The sequence below is a fragment of the Meriones unguiculatus genome, chromosome 17 (assembly GCF_030254825.1).
Source record: "Meriones unguiculatus strain TT.TT164.6M chromosome 17, Bangor_MerUng_6.1, whole genome shotgun sequence".
NCBI classification, from domain to species: Eukaryota; Metazoa; Chordata; class Mammalia; order Rodentia; family Muridae; genus Meriones; species Meriones unguiculatus.
Window position 1 is genome coordinate 7312405 of NC_083364.1, and position 18172 is coordinate 7330576.

General features: G+C 36.4%; 1 protein-coding gene across 4 annotated transcripts in view; it reads left to right on the top strand.

The window, feature by feature from the left end:
- The window catches only part of Slc16a7 (solute carrier family 16 member 7), a 165501-nt gene extending 148113 nt beyond the window's left edge, over window positions 1-17388 (top strand). For all 4 annotated transcript variants that reach the window (XM_060370985.1, XM_060370984.1, XM_060370983.1 and 1 more), the window contains 3 exons: window positions 2694-2837; window positions 5214-6026; window positions 8319-17388. In XM_060370985.1, coding sequence (XP_060226968.1) covers window positions 2694-2837; window positions 5214-6026; window positions 8319-8596 — 1235 coding nt within the window. In that variant the 3' untranslated portion in view covers window positions 8597-17388. The remainder of the gene's footprint in view (window positions 1-2693; window positions 2838-5213; window positions 6027-8318) is intronic.
- Window positions 17389-18172: the final 784 nt, after the last annotated feature.

An 18172-nucleotide genomic window follows, 5' to 3' on the forward strand; every position in this document is an offset into this window, starting at 1 on the left:
TAAACGCATTGGCTTTTGCAGAGTTGTATTCCCTCATGTTTATCCGTAAGTGGAAGGCTCCATGGAGAGATGAAGGAGGCAGGTTTTCAGTCTTTTCAATCCCAATAACAAGGCAAACTAAATGTAAGGCAAACAGGTGAAGAAGAGGATTTTGTTTTCTGTCTAAATAAAAATAATAATACTTCCCTAATTCAAATATTGCTTTGAAAAAATATCAAACAAAAAAGCTATTGTTAAATTTAAAAACACTACCATAGTGAACGGAGATACATTTCTATAATTGCAAATAGCTTCTTAGAGTCCTGCAGTTTCTTTTTCACTCATTTCATTTGACAGGAAGGATACCACAAATTCATATTTGAAATATAGCAAATAAAAAATAAATAATATTTCATCATTTCTTCTGTTAGCGTTTATGGTGTGTATAAAGTCTTATATTGTTCCAATGGATGCTCAGCTCCAATTCATGGCTTTAGATTTGATCAAGAATATTTTTGAAACATTTATTGTTTTGCACTTCAATTTTTCTCATAGAATTTATCATGAACTCTTATTTATATAGAGGAAAAACAGGAGCAGGAGCTTTGAGTCTGTGTTTAGAAAACATAACAACATATAAAATAGACTTGTTCTTATACATGTAGATCATATTTGAACTTTGCTATGGGAAGGATGGTTGCAGACAGAGTCGATGACACAATTTTCTGCTTCAGTGATTCACTCAAAAGATTCACAAGACTCAGGTAATGTGTCAGGCTAATTCTCTGTTGTGCCATTGATATATTACACACACACACACAGAGAGAGAGAGAGAGAGAGAGAGTAAAGAGATAGGTTAAGTAGCGAGAATATCAAGTCCAAACTCAACAGACTCCCCTTTCCATGGACTCACACTAAGTGTCTTAGTTTTCCAAGAAACCATGTGATTATGGTCACAGCCAGTTGTCTACCAGGGAACTAATTATAGTGTGCTTTGCTTATTGTTTTGTTCTTTATGTTAGTGTTGGCATGCTTTAAACTCTTTTGTTTCCTTTTATTGGCGTTTCTTATGCCTCTTCCTCCCTTCTCCAAACCAAACCCTTCCAACGCCCCAACACCAGGTAGGAAAGAAAAGAGAAGAGAAAAGGAGGTAGTTTACTTCAGCTGCTTCCTGCTGTTTGGGGTAGTTGGGTTCCTTGGGGCAAGTACAGTCCTCATTTCAGGGTATCTTCAACTTCTTACAGCAACCAGGAGCAGCAGGTGGGGGAACACCAGCAGCCTTCTTCTTCCCTGGAGACTGCTTTTCACTCTCTGGGCTCGGGTTTTAGTCCTTCTCCAGTGTCCTCAGATTTAAAAGATCTGGAGGTGGCAAAGAGCCTTTCAGAGCCCACAGGAGGCAAATAGTTTGCTGCTGTGGATAATTTTAATCAATCCCATATCCAATACCCGAGATTAAAACAAAAACATGTTTACATATCATAAACCCAAACACTCACAATATGTGTCAGTAAAAATTAAAGGAAAAAAAAATTAAAGGGAAAAGATTGTAAAAACGGAAAGAAGAAATCTTGAAAGAAACAGTTATGGTAGCTTTCCTACCACCAGCAGCGTCAATATCCGTGGCCCGTGATGCTGCCTTCCCACAGCCGCGCCTCGAGCTCTGAGCTCAGCTGCAGCTGCAGCAGCGCCTGAGAGATGCCGGACTCCTCCGGCTTCTCGCCGCTGGGCTTGATTCTCCTGGTGCTCAAGCTGAACGTGGGTCTGCCCTTACGGAGTGACGGCTCAGAAAGAGCGTTTTCGAGTGTTTTATACTGGCGTGTACACCTACACAAATGCAATGCGAAAGTAAATGTGAAGTAAGCTGCGAAAGCTGTTCCTGAAGCGTCTTTCCTCTGAGCCCTGGCCCAGAGCTCAGTGATGCCCTTGCCAGGGATGGGATCGCCTCATCCTGCTGGCAGCTTCATCCGCGCAGCCACCCTCATTCTACAGTTTTGACGCTGCTGCTTTCAGGGTGTTATTGGCAATGGTTCACACGATGAACTTTTGGGTGAAATGAGGATTCATTTTCATATTATTCAAAAGCTGAATTCATAGTCATGCTAACTGTGGGACTGAATACAAAATGCAAGTGCGGGTAGCATGACAGCTGTGATAGCAGTGTTGCGATTGCCCGTGAACAGCAAGAATCCGCATCTTAGGTGAGGGAAGCCTGGACTGGAAAGATAGCTCAGTTAGTTCCAGCCCAGGGAACCTAACATCTGTCAGGACCTCTGAGGGTAGCACAACCCACACCTGTGTGTACTAACACAAATGCTCAACAGGTGCACACACATGTGTGTGCACACACACACACACACACACACACACACTTATAATAAATTTAAAAGTTACTTTATTTTATAAAATAAATATTTTTGAAGTAAATAAAATATCTCATCAGTCAGAAGTGGCAACGCTTCTCTGTAGTCCCAGATAATCAGGCTGTTGCAATGGGATCTCCCTGACCGAGGAATTTGAGACCTCCATCTCAAAAGAAGCAAAGCAAAAGTTAAAAGCAGATCCTTCCAAGCGACATACTGGAAAGCCCCAGACATATGGAAACTTGCCTGCCTTGATCACTAACCTGCACTTTCTCAGCATGCACAACAGAGAATATTCAGGATAAATCTTCGACTCCTCAACTAATATATTTTTTACTCATTTGCCTACCTCAGGTCCCATCAGTAGTGTCTTGGTGAATAAGTACGGCAGCCGGCCAGTGGTGGTGATTGGAGGGTTGTTATGCTGTACGGGAATGATCTTGGCTTCCTTCAGCACCAGCATGATCCAACTTTACCTCACGATTGGCTTCATTAGCGGTAAGCCAGGTTCTCCTGTCATCTAAACTGTATGGAAAAGATGAACAAGAAGCAATTTTTAACGTTCTGTTTGAGTTTGTTTGTTTTTTAAAACAAGTCTGTTTTGGGATGTTTTTATCTGATTCAGTAGGACTAAACATTTCACTTTAAGAAATGATTTTCAAAAGTTATCATACAGTTATTTGTGTATCATCCTATAGATATGGAAACAGAAACAGCTTTGTTTTGACTTGGTCACTTTTTACTCTGGAGTGAGCTCTGGAAGTGGTGTAAATGGCTTCTGGTGTAACAAGTTTATAAAACATATTTTTATTCCTGTTTCAAGTATCTGACCTGCCACTAATAATAAGTTAAAATGGCGTCAAATAGATATTTTAGGATAACACTGCTTAAACATCAGCAATAAAATTCTTGCCTTAAGGAGTGACAGAAAGAGTCTTCAGCCTTAGCCCGCCTGTCTGTCCCCTGAAATGACCTGCTTGCAAGCTCGCACACAAACTGTGAAGGTGACATTAATGTGCCCCAGGAGCCCCTTTCACTTAAGTCAACCTAAACTGCATGCTTGATGAGTGCAAAGTTTATTTTCCTTATCAATAAATTTTATTTTACAAATCTGTATTTCATATTTTAAGAAAAATTAAACATCTGGATACTTAAGGATAAATCAACATTTCTCCTTTTTGAGTTGAGATCAGTCTAAATTTATATGCTAAATCATTTGATGAAGACAAAACATAAGCTTTGGTGGCTGATGTATAGCAGACGTTGTGGGACACGCTTGTGAAAACCAGCACTGGGGAAACCAAGGCCAGAGATTTCGGAGTCCAATGTTAGCTTGGGCTGCACAGTGAGTTTTAGATCCCCCTGGGCTACATACCGAGAAGAACATAAACAGGGAGGCACAAACCTTAGTGTTTGCAACCACTCCGGATTTTTTATATGGCAAAACATTTTGATATTTGAAATATCAAATCTAAGCATTGTGTGGAGAGACTGTCCATATGTCTGACATCCTGACTATGTTGTCTCTCTCCAGAAATACGATGCCATAGTTTTGATGTTCCTCTGTGTGAGTTGTCAGCAACATCACTGCTATTCCAGCACAGCGTCATGTGCCTTAGTGTTTCTGGAATGAACCACTGTGTGGTGCTTTTAGAATGAACTTGTGTGCCCCTTTACTTGGCACACCATCTAAAAGTGAAAGCTCCTCATCTTTGTCAGGGAGAAAGTGAATACAAACAAACGGAACCCAATACCTAGGTTTTAATTCAGCTTCTTCTTCTTACAAGCTACCTGCCTATAAATTGATGAGAGTCAGCTAATTACACCCACTCTGCATATCGCAAAGATATTCTTGAGGGAAGGTTGGAAAATGTACATCCTGTTTTCCTAAAGTATGGTTTTAATTGCCTCCACAGTTTTTAGAGAAAATTTATTTTGGAAAATGTCATCAAGGGTTGGAGAATTTGTACTTAGTGTTGTGACCCAAGAAGTTGAGTAGTTAACCACTTAGAAATTTGAGTTCAGTATACCCAAATGAGCAGACAAAAAGAATTCTTACCTTAATACTCATTTATAAATCAATTCATATGCTTTTAAAGGATTATTCATCTAGACTGCTGAATAGTTCATGTCTGGGTGATCTGCAAGAAGTTGTCTCTCAAAAAATGGAACCAATGCAGCCTAGGATTTCATTATGAGAACTTGGTCCCAAAGAAACAGCTAAAACTTCCAAAGATAAAATGTATTCCAGACTCATAAAATAAGATAATTTTTAGTTAGCCCCTGTGTAGATCTCTAGACACTAAATGTAGAATGTGATGGATGTGCATTGAAAGAATGAAATAAACTTACTTCTCAATTTTATTATTGAGAGAAATATCTGTGAGAGGTATAAGATTGTTAAAAATTGTGACTTTTCATTGGTTCATGATTCATTTTACTGTCAGAACAGAGTATCCTCAATTTTAAATCTCAGCAAAAACAAATCTAGCCTGTTTATTTGCATATAAGTATATATGAGAAGGAAAGGATTAATTTATTTGTGAGATTATATGATTCTGATTAAGAAATCATAATTTTGTCCTCATTATAGTCTATTCATTGATGTGTTTTCATACCTCAGTAGTTCCTTATTTTAATGCTGTAAAACAGAGGACTCCAAAACATTCTTACTCTGTTTAGTTATGGAAACCAATTTATATTTTTGTATGATTAGAATTCTAGTTATAGTTTTCAAGGATTTAAACTTATTGCTGCATGTCTGATTGTCTTATCCTTTATCATAGACATTTTGAGGAATTTCCTTAGTGACATAATATCCTTGTGTTTTCTTTCTCCCTGTGTTTTGTTTTTTATTTTGTTTTTGCGTTTTAGGTTTAGGATTAGCATTCAACCTGCAACCAGCCTTAACAATACTCGGAAAATACTTCTATAGGAGACGACCCTTGGCAAGTGGCCTTGCCATGACTGGAAGTCCTGTTTTCTTAAGCTCATTGGCTCCCTTCAATCAGTACCTATTTAACAGTTATGGCTTGAAGGGAAGCTTCTTAATTTTGGGTGGCATATTTTTGCACTCCTGTGTGGCTGGGTCCCTCATGAGACCAGTTGGGACCAGTCAACAAAGTCCGAAGTCTAAAAGTAAGGTTAGTTCAAGACATGATTCCAGTACGAAGAAAGCCCCTAAGTTAACATTAGCACAAAGGATTAATATGTTTTTGGATTTCAGCCTTTTTAAACATAGAGGGTTTTTGATCTACCTATCTGGAAATGTCATTATGTTTCTTGGATTTTTTGCCCCTGTTATATTCTTGTCTCCATATGCTAAAAACAGAGGAGTGGATGACTATAAAGCAGCTTACTTGCTGTCTGTGATGGCTTTTGTGGATATGTTCTCTCGGCCTTGTGGAGGATTAATAGCCAACACCAGGTTAGTCCGTCCAAGAATCCAGTACTTCTTCAGCTTAGCCATCGTGTTCACTGGCGTATGCCATCTCCTGTGCCCACTGGCAGAGAGCTACACGGCTTTGGTGGTCTACGCCATATTTTTTGGCTATGGATTTGGAAGCGTTAGCAGTATCCTCTTTGAAACTCTCATGGACCTTGTTGGACCTGCCAGGTTTTCCAGTGCTGTGGGACTTGTCACGATAGTGGAGTGCTGCCCAGTTCTTCTCGGCCCTCCTCTTGCTGGTAAGAATATTTCTCATCAAGGACAGCAGAGAGAATAACATAAGTATCTCTGAAGAAGTACTTTATTTGTTGTGATTAAGTGCTTTATTAACTTATTAAATGATTAATGAAAATGACTGTAGTTGCCTAAAAGACTGGGGAGATTTTACACTTGAAAATTTCATAATTGGATGATTTAAACCAAAATTTAAGACCCTGGGCTTACAAGGTTACAGTCATAAGTTAGATTGATGATCTGTATCATGCTTCACGATTTTCTTGTATATCAGTTTTTTTAAGATTTTATGACTACATCACATGACTGAAATGTGGTTATTATTGCTGAACAGATTTATGTTTTTCTTACATAAAAATGGACAAAAATACAATACCCTGAAAGGGTTAGAATTTGAATGTTTATGATACTACATTACGTATGTCGATTTTGAGATTTAGCACCAATACAGAGATGAAGGGACACACAGTCACATTTAGTTTTTTGAGTAAATAATAGCTGCTATATATTCATAAACAACAAAAGTGAGTTGTAGACTTTCAAGATCTGATAAGGTTTCAAAGATAGCTATAGAAATATTCTAAAATTCCTACTGAGGAAATCAAGTCCCTGTAGGCATCATCACATCAAGATGTTGAGAAAACGGCCTGATTTTTTTTTTCATTAAAAAAAAAAAATAAGATGAGAGGGTGGCAAGGAGAGAGGAGAGAAGAGAAAAATCAGGACAAAAAGAAAGAAGATGGGAAAAAAGGAAGGAGAGAAATGGATAAAATAGTCATTATAATCGGCTCTGCTATTTAAATTTACAATATAAACGCAAATGGCAAGTGCAGTGCATGCGTGATTGAAGTGAAAACCTTCTTTAGTGTTCCATTTTAACTGTTTTGGATGATGGTAAGGATGGTGCTGATGGTCATCCCTGGTGGCATCTCCTTTAAGCATCCACGAGTGTGTACAGTGACTACTGAGCTCATTTACATAGGTTGCTGGTCTGGCCGCTAGTGCTCAGAGCCCTGCTGATGTCAGTGTTCCACTGTGCGTATGTGATGCTTACTCAAATGAGCTCACTGAACTCTGTTGCTGCATTGTAATTGTTCCTAATTGAACCAGAGAAATTTCCTCAACTGGGTATATTTCAAAAATCTCAACTTAGTACTAACTATAATATTGTCAACATGTTGGGTATAAGTGATAAGTAACAAAAAACTTATACCAAAGTTTATCCTTAGGAGTCATTAAGAATTTAATGCTTGCATGAGAAAAAGGAGAAACTAAATGTGAGTGGAAAAATATTTTAGAGTCAGCTAACCTTAAGCTTTAGTGGCATCAAGCCAGTTTTAATCAAGTGAAACAAACATATTCTTCCAGTCTAGCTTACAGATTCACTAAAGCCAAGTAGGTATTTGACCTCCAAAGTGGCACAGCACCTATGAAAGAGGATGGATGAAACCTTTCTGCAATCTGCTTAAAAGTATGAGCTCGGATGGGCCTCATTTGAAAGTTCATAGTCAGGGAGTGGCAAGAGGGCTCAACAGTACTTCTTCACAGCACCACATTAGGGAGCTCACAGTGGCTTGTAACAGCAAATCTAAAGGGTGTCTCACCCTTTTCTGACCTCAAAGGACACACGCAAATATGTGTGCATAAGTGTGCACTCACGAACACACACACCAAAATAGATCTTTTAAAAAAATAGAAAGCAACCACGCCTTATTTTGGTAGCCATAACAATGAAAAGTTAAAAATAAGAGTCCATTGTCCGTAGGGCACTGGCTATGAAATCATAGTTGGATCATTTCATAGTCCTGAAGAAGAAGAATATCGCAGATAAGTGCACTGAAGCCATTAGTAGCCACACAAAAACCGAATGTGTCTTTCCAAAAGAATGTCAATTTTAAATTATTAGTGTAAAGAAACATGGGAAAATGAGGTAATCTCAAAGTTTCTGATATAAATTAATAAGTTTGTATGAAGCCACATGCCTGTTTACAAAAATAATTCATTATTCGTATGTATTAATATATGAACAGATGTATGCCTAAGTTTTCTTGATTACATATTTTATTGGCTGAAATAATTTTCAATAAATGTGATAAGCTGGTAAAAGTAATGTGTAGAGATCTGTTCACACCGCTACTGAAAATATATAGGCGTATCATCTAGAATAGTTTCTGTATTGAAATATTATTTGATACTAATTTAAATAAGAGGAATACAGTTTGGCTGAGACAGTTTCTTTCCAGATGTTATGTTAACATTTTATCATGGCTTCTTAAAGGATGTTCTCTATCTTGTAGGTAAATTGGTCGACGAAACTGGAGAACATAAATACTTGTTCGTAGCCAGTGGGGCAATCGTGGTACTAGCAGGCATTTGGCTATTCATTGGCAATGCTATAAACTATAGACTTCTCGCCAAGGAAAGGAAGAGAGAGAAAGCAAGAAAGAAGAAATCACCTAACCGTCATTCCAAAGAACTGGAGTCTTTGAGCAAGTCCAACCAGGACGATGTTGCTGTCAGAGTCCCACAGGCACACAGATCTCCATCAGATAAAGAAAGAGAAAGTAACATTTAACTGAGTCTCACTCCGCATCAGTGTTTAGGAATTTACTTATGAGTTTCTTGTGTTTTTCAAATTGTCGAAAAGGTTTTAGCTCAAACAAATGATCACAAATAATAATAATAATGAAACTGATACCTTCCTCAATGACATATTACAAATTAGTTTTAACACTTGTTTTGTAGTTAAAATTTGAGATTATGCATAAAGAAAATCCATGCAGTGGCTTATTTGGAGAGGTGACTTGGGATGTTGTGATGAAAAAGAATTTTAAAATCTTTCGGTGACATTCACTTTTTAGCTGTATAATGAGATCTGCATCCCAAACCCCTGACTTACTTAAGCATCATTAATTCCACATGATGGCGCTCTTCAAAGTTCACTTTGATATTGAGGTAAGCTGAGGACAGTCATGTCTCTATTCACACACAAGGAGTCACGTATCTATCCACACAAACACTGAGTATCTGGAGATCATAAAGAAATAAATGAATTTGAAAAAAAGTATTATAGTCATTTTTAAGTAAAAGAAAAAAAAAAAAAACTCTTCCAGGGAGACAATGAGAATGTCTTTGTGTGCAATTTGTGTGCAATTTTATAGTTTGAATTAAAAATAGCAGTATATGGTGAAAATCAAAGTGTTGTCAATTCAAAAAAGTGAGCGACTATTACTACAAGAAAAAAAAATCTATATAAAATAAGTTTGGCTTAAATAAAATCCTTTACACCACTACGTCTCTACAGCCATGCCAGATTAATCTGCATCCACAGTTTCCTTGAGAGGCTGCAATTAGAACCTGGTGCTAGAGAATAGAACCCCCACCCCCCACCACCACCAAGGAATTCTTACCTACTACATAAACTGAATTACAACTTATTGGCACTGAACGATCAGCTGAATCTATTGATTTTAAAAGTATCTTAACTCATAATGTACAAATTAAAGATGACTTCAAACAAACAAACAACAACAGTGACAAAAACTAGGGTTTGATCCCGATTCAATATTGTGCTGTGCTGAACTCTCCAACCAAATAAACTAGAATCCTAGACCAGGTTATTTTAGACCTGACAAGAGTAGGGGGCACTACAGAGCCAATCACAGTCTTCTAACTCTTTGCTATAATGAGTAAAAGGCAACAAGTAACCCAGGCCTTGAATTCAGTCTCTGAACATTCCTCCTGTTATGGAAAAGAGAGAGGAGGCAGTTTAAAATGCTGCCCTCTACCGATTACATTACCTGCTGCCTGAGAATAAAGCCGGGAAATTGAGGTGTGTTGGGTAGGAGACATTTCTAGAAATATAGGCTGTGGGGGCTGGCAGGCATTTAGTTTATAACACAATACTGATGTCGGAGAGTTGCTGCTCAGGTTAACTTTTTCTCATTTTCCTATGTAAAGGTATCTGACATTCTTAAGGCATATCTGTGATTTCCTAGTGTGTAAGTATTAACTGAAACTAAATATTCTTATGTCTCATTTAATTTTATGATAAATAGAAAAAAATTGTGCTTTATTACTGAAGTGACGTCACTCTTACAGTGTCCTTTTCTATTTTTTTATTGCAGTAGAGATGGGTGCTATTCTTATTCCTTAGAAGACTCCACCTAGATGCCACTCTTTCATGACATTAACATTAAAGATTTGATCTGCTCATAACATGTGTACATTTCAAACATGTGGTTCATAGATTCATATTTAGGGAGCAAGATAAGATTTGGGTTTTCTTCATCTAACATTTGCTTTTTTGAATATGAAAATACTTCTAATTTTAAATTATTTTATTAAAAAAAGGTGTGCCAATACTGTACAGAAATGAATCGGGACAACGTGACACCATATGGCTTTTTTAAACTTAATTCCACCCAGTCTTAAATCAGCTTTTTAATATGATTTCTTCTTTCGTATTCACTTTGGTTTGTTAGAAGGAATCATTGTAGTCATTCATAAATACTTCTGAAACAAATGTCTTGCATTCTTTGAAAATATCTTTTAAGCCATTATACACAGGAGACAGCAGGAGGAGAGGAACACTAAGCAGGGGAAGGGCAGGCAGTCAATGCCCGTGTGCTCTGTCCCCTAGTGATCCTGCAGGGAAATCCCAGGGCTTTTCTTTCTCCTTAGAAAGAGGTTTAGTTTTGTCACTTACTGAGGACCCAAATCAAAGAAATTGCTTTTATTTTGCTGCTTTTCAGTTGCCTTAATGGTTATAGCATTGGTTTGTATTTTTATTTTTTTAAGGAGCTATAACCTGATGTGTTAAGCCATGCTGGAAACATGACATTTATAAGTATGTGTATCTATAACAGATGAACAGATGTGTTCAGAGTTAAGCCCTGACTTACTCACATAGGTAACAAAACCATAATAGAAGTGAATCTACTTATTTGATTTTTTCCAGTCCATGGCATGTGTTGAAATATTTGTTGCCTTAATGAAATTTCTCAAGGACTGAGGAAAGACTACTTGCCTATCTAATTACATAAGTAGAGGAGGAAATGTAGCTGGCACCGTTGTCTGCAACTTCATGGCATTCTTGTCACCAAGAAACACCCGATTTTAAATGTTGAAGATAAGATACTAAATTGATACCATTAAAATCCCCACTGAGTACAATTAATCATCTCAAAATTATGCAAAAGGAAGTAGAGTACCCATAATTTGTGATCACTAGCTAATTCACATATCTTGCCGTTTGCTTGTTGAATATCCCATAGTTTTTGCTATGTCACCTTATCTATTTCTTCCTCATCCATAGACAGTTCTGCCCTTCATTTCTTTCTTGGTGCTTTTGGAAGAGGTAATGGGCTGGGTAGTAATAAGTATCATACTCACGACCTGACGTTTTCTCAGTATAAATTTATATGGCTTGGGGCTAGAGAGATGGCTCAGAGGTTAAGAGCACTGTCTGCTCTTCCAGAGGTCCTGAGTTCAATTCCCAGCAACCATATGGTGCCTCACAGTCATCTATACTGGGGTCTGCTTGCTCTTTGGCATGCAAGTGTACATGCAGATGGGGCACTCATACACATAAAATAAATTTTAAAATCTTTTTAAGAATTCATATAACTCATATAGTTCACCATTTTGTTCTGTGTTTCAACCACCTTTACTTAAATGGCTACATGTTCAACCCAGACACTAGAAAAGAAATAAAACAATTCTGTTTCATATGTTCAAAAGTATACTATAAAGACTTGTCTACTCACCCACTTCTAGCCCTACAACCTGACAATCAAGAATATAGAAAAGTATAATGTAATTTTGTATAACTGATATAAATACTTGAAATTACATTTTATCCAAAATAGAGGAGCTAAGAGATCTGTGACATACACTTTGCCTTTTAATATTTAAACCAAAGCCATACCCAAAGTCATAATGTGATACTACAGAATGTGACCCATGAATGCACATAGATGCGCACATGCAGCTCAGCAAATTTCTCTGATATTAAAAGTAGTATATTGTCAAACCAAATTTTAAACTTAAGCTTATCTAAAAGCAGAAAGAGTCCTTAGGGTGTTCACGCAACTTACAAATATAGATGATAGTACGAAAAGCAAGTAAAAAGATAGATACAAAAGTGTAAATGTTATATTGGAAATTAGACTTAACTTCAATCTCTACTATGATTTATTAAATGTCCATTAATATATGCATTTACTATAAGCAAAATATAGTTGCCTGCTTATTATCAGTTCAGTTTATCTCAAATAATTAGAATTATATAATAGCTGAAAGTGCTTTCATAAAACCTTTTCTCATATAAATGATGACATGTATATATGACTCAAAAGTAATGTATTTCCTCTGAAGTCAGAATAAAAGAAAATGTTATTTATTATGCATATACTATTCCTATACTTACTATAGAATATAATTATTTGAATTCTATTAACCATCCAATTTATAGGATTGCCCCTGAAACTAAGAAATAAATGTTTATGAGGTCAAAGTAATTAAATTCATCAGTACAATACGTTTTTCATTATTTAAGAAAAACATATCCAATATCGTTACTTATTAACTTCCTCTGAGCATGATCTTGTTCCATGAGAACACAACTGTTACTGCATTTGTCATCTCTTGCTAGACATTTTGAAGAGCTTATGCATCACTTTTTGTTTGAGATCAGTCTCTCTGCAGTTTCCTGATGGCATCACATGCTGTTACTCCTCTGTCGTTTGCAAGAACAGCCTCCCTGAAGCATATATATTTCAAGACAGAGCCGCACATCTTCACAAATAGGAAAGACCCTTCTGATTCTAGGCTCCAGAGTTCTGAGATTGTAAAGGCCTAGAAGCTTTCTTTCAAATACGGATTTTTCTGTAAGTAGGATAAATACATAATTGAATCTGATTTGACAAAACCTAGCAAAGTAAATCTAATTGTCCTTGGCAATTGCCTTCTGGCCTTCAAGAATTAGAATTAACCATGGTACACCTCTGTGTTATCAATACAGTGTGACCACTGATAAAGATCCACCACAACTGTTCGCAACTCCAAACATATTTGGCAATATTGAAGAAAATACTATCTAGGTTATTCTAAAATACTATCTAGGTTATTCTAAAGTTTTGTGCCTAAATCATTCACTATATGATCTTGTATTTATCAATTTAAAAAACATCTTTCTCAACCGTACAATGTTTTCTTAAATCCTAAACAACTTAAACCTAATTAGGAAACTATAACTATCTAGTCTTCAACCTCATCAGAGACTTGAAAAGCGATAAAATTTAAGTAGGAAGTGCAGGCAAGCAGCTCCCAAAATTAAGAGATGACACAGACAGTTTATGGCCTGGTCAGTCACCCATGAGCCGTGTCTTGAGGCCATCATCTTTACCATTCAAACTTTGTCTTTGAGTGCTCATACTCCGTAGACTTTGCGTCTTCAGACAGTATTATTGTAAGATTAGAAGTCCTCTCTGTGCTTTCTTTACTTTGATACACTGATGGACAGATCTTGGAAACCTTGTGTTAGTATTATGAATGACATTTCTAAAAGTCTCTTTGAACTAATTGAAATTAACTCTCACACTGAATAAAATCACTGTTCCCGTCTCAGCTGGAACATTCCTTACCAATCCATTTTCTGCAACATTCTCTAACTTTTTGAATTTCCTTTTTCTGTAATGTTTAGATAAACATTAAGTTTTTAAGATTTTGGTCCTATCCTTCTGGACATTTTTCATATAGATTATTTCCTTGGTTGTGGTGGTTCAATTACACTGTCATTGTTTGCATGGTCTTTTGTTCTCCAGTGACAGTTAATAAGGTAAGCAACATTCAGCAGTAATATAGAAGACCAGCATATTGTGAATTTATTAATATTACAGTGACTATTTTACATGATAAAACTGGCGTATGTGTTTAAATTAGAATGACAAAATAAGCTACTGATGAAATAAGCTTTATATGCAAAACAGGCACTGAATGGATATGTCCACTGGGGTATTGTAAAGGAAAAAGTATTTTGTCCAGAAAGATTTTAATCTCACTAAATTTCAAACATGAAATTTCAAATACATTTGACGATGATGTTCATTGTATAGTTTTGTTGGCTGTGATTTCATTTTTTCTTTTATATTCACCTAATAATATTTTTGTTAGACCCACTTCATACACAATATGTTCACTGAGTCACCACAGGTTTCTGTGGCTTTGCTTTTCTACCACCTCTACTGACAGAAGTCTAAGTAACTTTGGATCTCATGATATAAGACCAGTCAATTGAAATACTGGTTTGGAAAAATTAGATGTAGTTGTATTTTGATTTGTAGTGTATTTTATTTTGACATGTGCAAATATCTAAAGTTATGTTTAATTAACTCATCTCACCCTGTACTTGTTTTTTGTTAGTTGTCCACATTTTGCAGTACTGTATTAGAGCAGACTGACCTTTGCTTAAGTGTAGCCCAGTGCTGAGTGAGCGCAGGCTTGAAGATAGAACCCATCTTTTGACTTCTATTCACTACCTAAGCCCAGGTGTCAGTAATGGTGACCATAGAGTGAGTAAAACATTTTCCTAGAAATACACTTAATAATTCTTCATATTCAATATAAATGTATTTCTTCAATCATACTTTGCAAAGTCAGGTTTATAAACTTAATTTGATTGCCTCAATAATTTTGGATATGTCACAGACAGGAGTACAGTACTGAATTTTGCACAATACATATTATGATAAGATCAAGGCTATTCAAGAAATGCCAGTATTATGTTGATAGAAATGTGTCAGTGTTCCTTTAATTACCCTTTTGTCTATATCTAGACCTTATTTTTAAAGACATTTGTTTCCTATATAATTGCTACCATTTAAATAAAGGACATCGCTAATACAATGCTATGAGAATCTGCAAAGATGTTAAAGGAAAGTGTTATTAGAATGATTCTATCAGGCAAAACTGGACACTTAACAGGTAGCTGACCACAATGAAACAAAAGCTAACGCCAGAGAATAACATTTACCTCTGCTGTGGCTGCACAGATATCATTTCTAGATTTTACTTTTTCATATCTCTATAGAAATCAAAAACAAACACCAGAAATCATTCATAATGAAATAAATCTCTGGAATAAGATTGTTGGCTCTTTGGAGGTCATTTTGACAAAGTAGAAAAAGCACTCTTCTGCGCAGAAATGTTTGCAGCAGTTATGGGGACATCTACTGTGGAGTCCACGGTAGTGTAGGTGTTCACCAGCTGGCATGGCTCAGGAGAACTTTGTGCATCGGAGAGACTGTTACACCTCTCCAAGCATACGCAGCTTGGTTATGTTCAACCAGACTGATGCAACATGACCAGTATTGTCATTGTGACAGGGGACAATGAGGTATTACCTTTCTTGGTGATGGTACAATCGATATCATTTCATTTAATCAGAGGGGTCGTACAGTAATTGCTGGGGGTGAAATAGCAGGATCTTCCCAAATATTCAATGCAATCGGCATTTGATTTGAAACTTTTAAAAATATGTGTTTATGAAATATTTTCAAAAATGAAAAATTCTCTATTTGTGAAAGAAATTTTGAAAAATTGTTAGGACATACTTTGAATAAATATTTTTCATCATAGTTTTAGATTAAAACTAAGATTGTTGGGGGAAAAGTTATATAACATATCTTGTTATTAATAAGATACATATAACATATAGTATAACCACAGCTCCTTTTTGAAAGAATTCCCAAAGAGAATGGATTTTAGTTAATTTGTAAAATTATTTTAATTATACATTATGCTTTAAGCTCTAATTCTAAGATTTCAAAGTGAAACATTTTATGTTTTGTTCTTTCTGTATCTTGATGACCGCTGACCACACCACCACAGGGTTTTATGAACATGGATATTCCCTGAAATAATGACTGAGGTAGCCCTGCTTGACACCTAAGATGATGCAGTCAGTTGTTTTCCCATGGTCTAAGCTATGCCTATGCCTGCCTCAGGTTTTGAAAATAAAGTATAAAATATTCAGTGTGAATGCCCATCAAAGTATAGTAGTAAAATGATGAGCTGCTCTTCTTGTTTCTGCAAGTGACTATAATTTAAGCACATTTTGATATGTATTTCTGGAAATTTTTGTTTATGTAGCCATTCATAATTTAGGGAATAAGTCACATAAAAATGATTCCCCTTCACCAAATGAAAGATAGCTGGTATTTTCATGTAAATGCATATTTTACTTTAGTTAAATGTTATGTAGGTTTGTTGAAATCCAGAGTAAATTGTTTTGATAATGAGCTCCCTTTTAAAGGAACATTCCCAAGTTACTGAAGCTGTGAGCTCCTGCCACGGTATCACATGGACCAACGAGAGTTGCTGTGTTTCATTGCTTAAAAAATCTGAAAGCCAATGTCCAATTCCTCTGTGAGAATATGTTTTGCTTACATTTTCAATCTTTTCTTTCCTTCTAGCCTGTGAACTTCTTATGGACACGGATGTTTCTAGACTCACTTTCATGTCCAGCATAGGGCCAGGCATAGACTAGTTTCCTCATGGAAATGAATGAATGGACTTAAATTGTTTAGAGTTCCATGATATTCTATGATATGGCCTGAGGCATAGTAGGATAATTCTCTGTCTAGTACCAAACAGTAAGGCAGAAAATACTTTGGAGTCTTTCCCCTACTCAAAATTGATATTCTGACTTGAAGGGTCCATTGTGATTTTCTCAGTCAACCATTCTATGCAAATGCTGAGACATGCAGCACGTAAGCTTCATGGTACCCGGCGATTACTTATATTTTCTTTATAAAGTCAGAAAGGCTCTATTTAGGCTTCCTGGAAGTATTGACAATCATTTTAATTACTGAAGGTGCTACTTATTTTCCAACATTGACCTTGATAATGAATGTTCCTCTCTGCTGAATTTTATGTGTTCTTTTTTTAGGGGTGGGGAGTGGTGCAATAAAATTAGATTACCTTTTTTTCTGAATTATGCAACTTGAGAAAGTCCCTTTTACTCTATTGTTACTGTATCTTAATTATTACTGCTCATTAATTTAATTGTAGGTCTGTGCTGTTTATTAGGAAGTACATGCACATATATTTCTATAGTATGTAAGGCAAACCTGTATTGTTTATTAATCTAAAATTTATGTTCATGTTGAATCTTTGAAATGAAATCTGTAATTGTTTTTTCTTAATCATTAAATGCTATGCTGTTCTATGCTGATAGAAACCTAATGTCCAACTCCAGCCCCCATGTAAGGGCCCATTTTGTCTGGGTGTATATAAATAATGACAATGGAAAGATTAATGTCAACACAAAAATAATACAACCAACTCCTAATGGCTAAAAAAGAATTTGTAGTCTGTTTTTCATTCGACTTGCTTGAATGGGTTCACACAGAGTGAACATGTGTTTCAAAAGGATTATTATTGCCTGAGCCATAAAAGCTCTTTTCGTTTCCCTGGATTATATAACTGTCTTTATATTTTGGACACTTTTATAATGGTAGCAAAACTAAGAGAAAAAGAGTAAGATGGTCCACATGTTGCTGACCTATACCCTTTCGAAGCCTCCCTTGGCATCATCCCCTAAGAGAATGGCACCAATGTGGGAAACTGCACTAACATTCTTACCTAATAGCTCATGGGTAACAGCTACCCTCATTGTCAAACATTCTAAGGTGTTGAACAAGATACCATACTGTTTCATGACTTTTTGTGGGAGAGATGAACAGGCATCTCTTTGCCTTAGATACGACACCAAAAACAAATGATTTAGCCTGAGTCTAGCTAGATACATTAAAGAGGGGAGCCTGGGTACTTGGTGGGGGCATTGGTAAAAGGTTTCTTACAGGAGTATGGTAACTAAAGAGCAAGCCAATCAGTTCATGTCAGAGACAGTTCCTGTTCCTATTAAAATGAAAACCACTTGGATACTGAACTGCCATGGGCTACATCTGTGCAGGGGTCTTAGGTTATCTCTATGCATAGTCCTTGGTTGGAGTATCAGTCTCAGGAAAGACACCTGTGCTCAGATTTTTTTGTTCTGTTGCTCTCCTTGTGGAGTTCCTGCCCTCTCCATTTCTTACTGTTTCCCACTTCTTTCCTAAGATTCCCTGCACTCTGCCCAAAGGTTGCC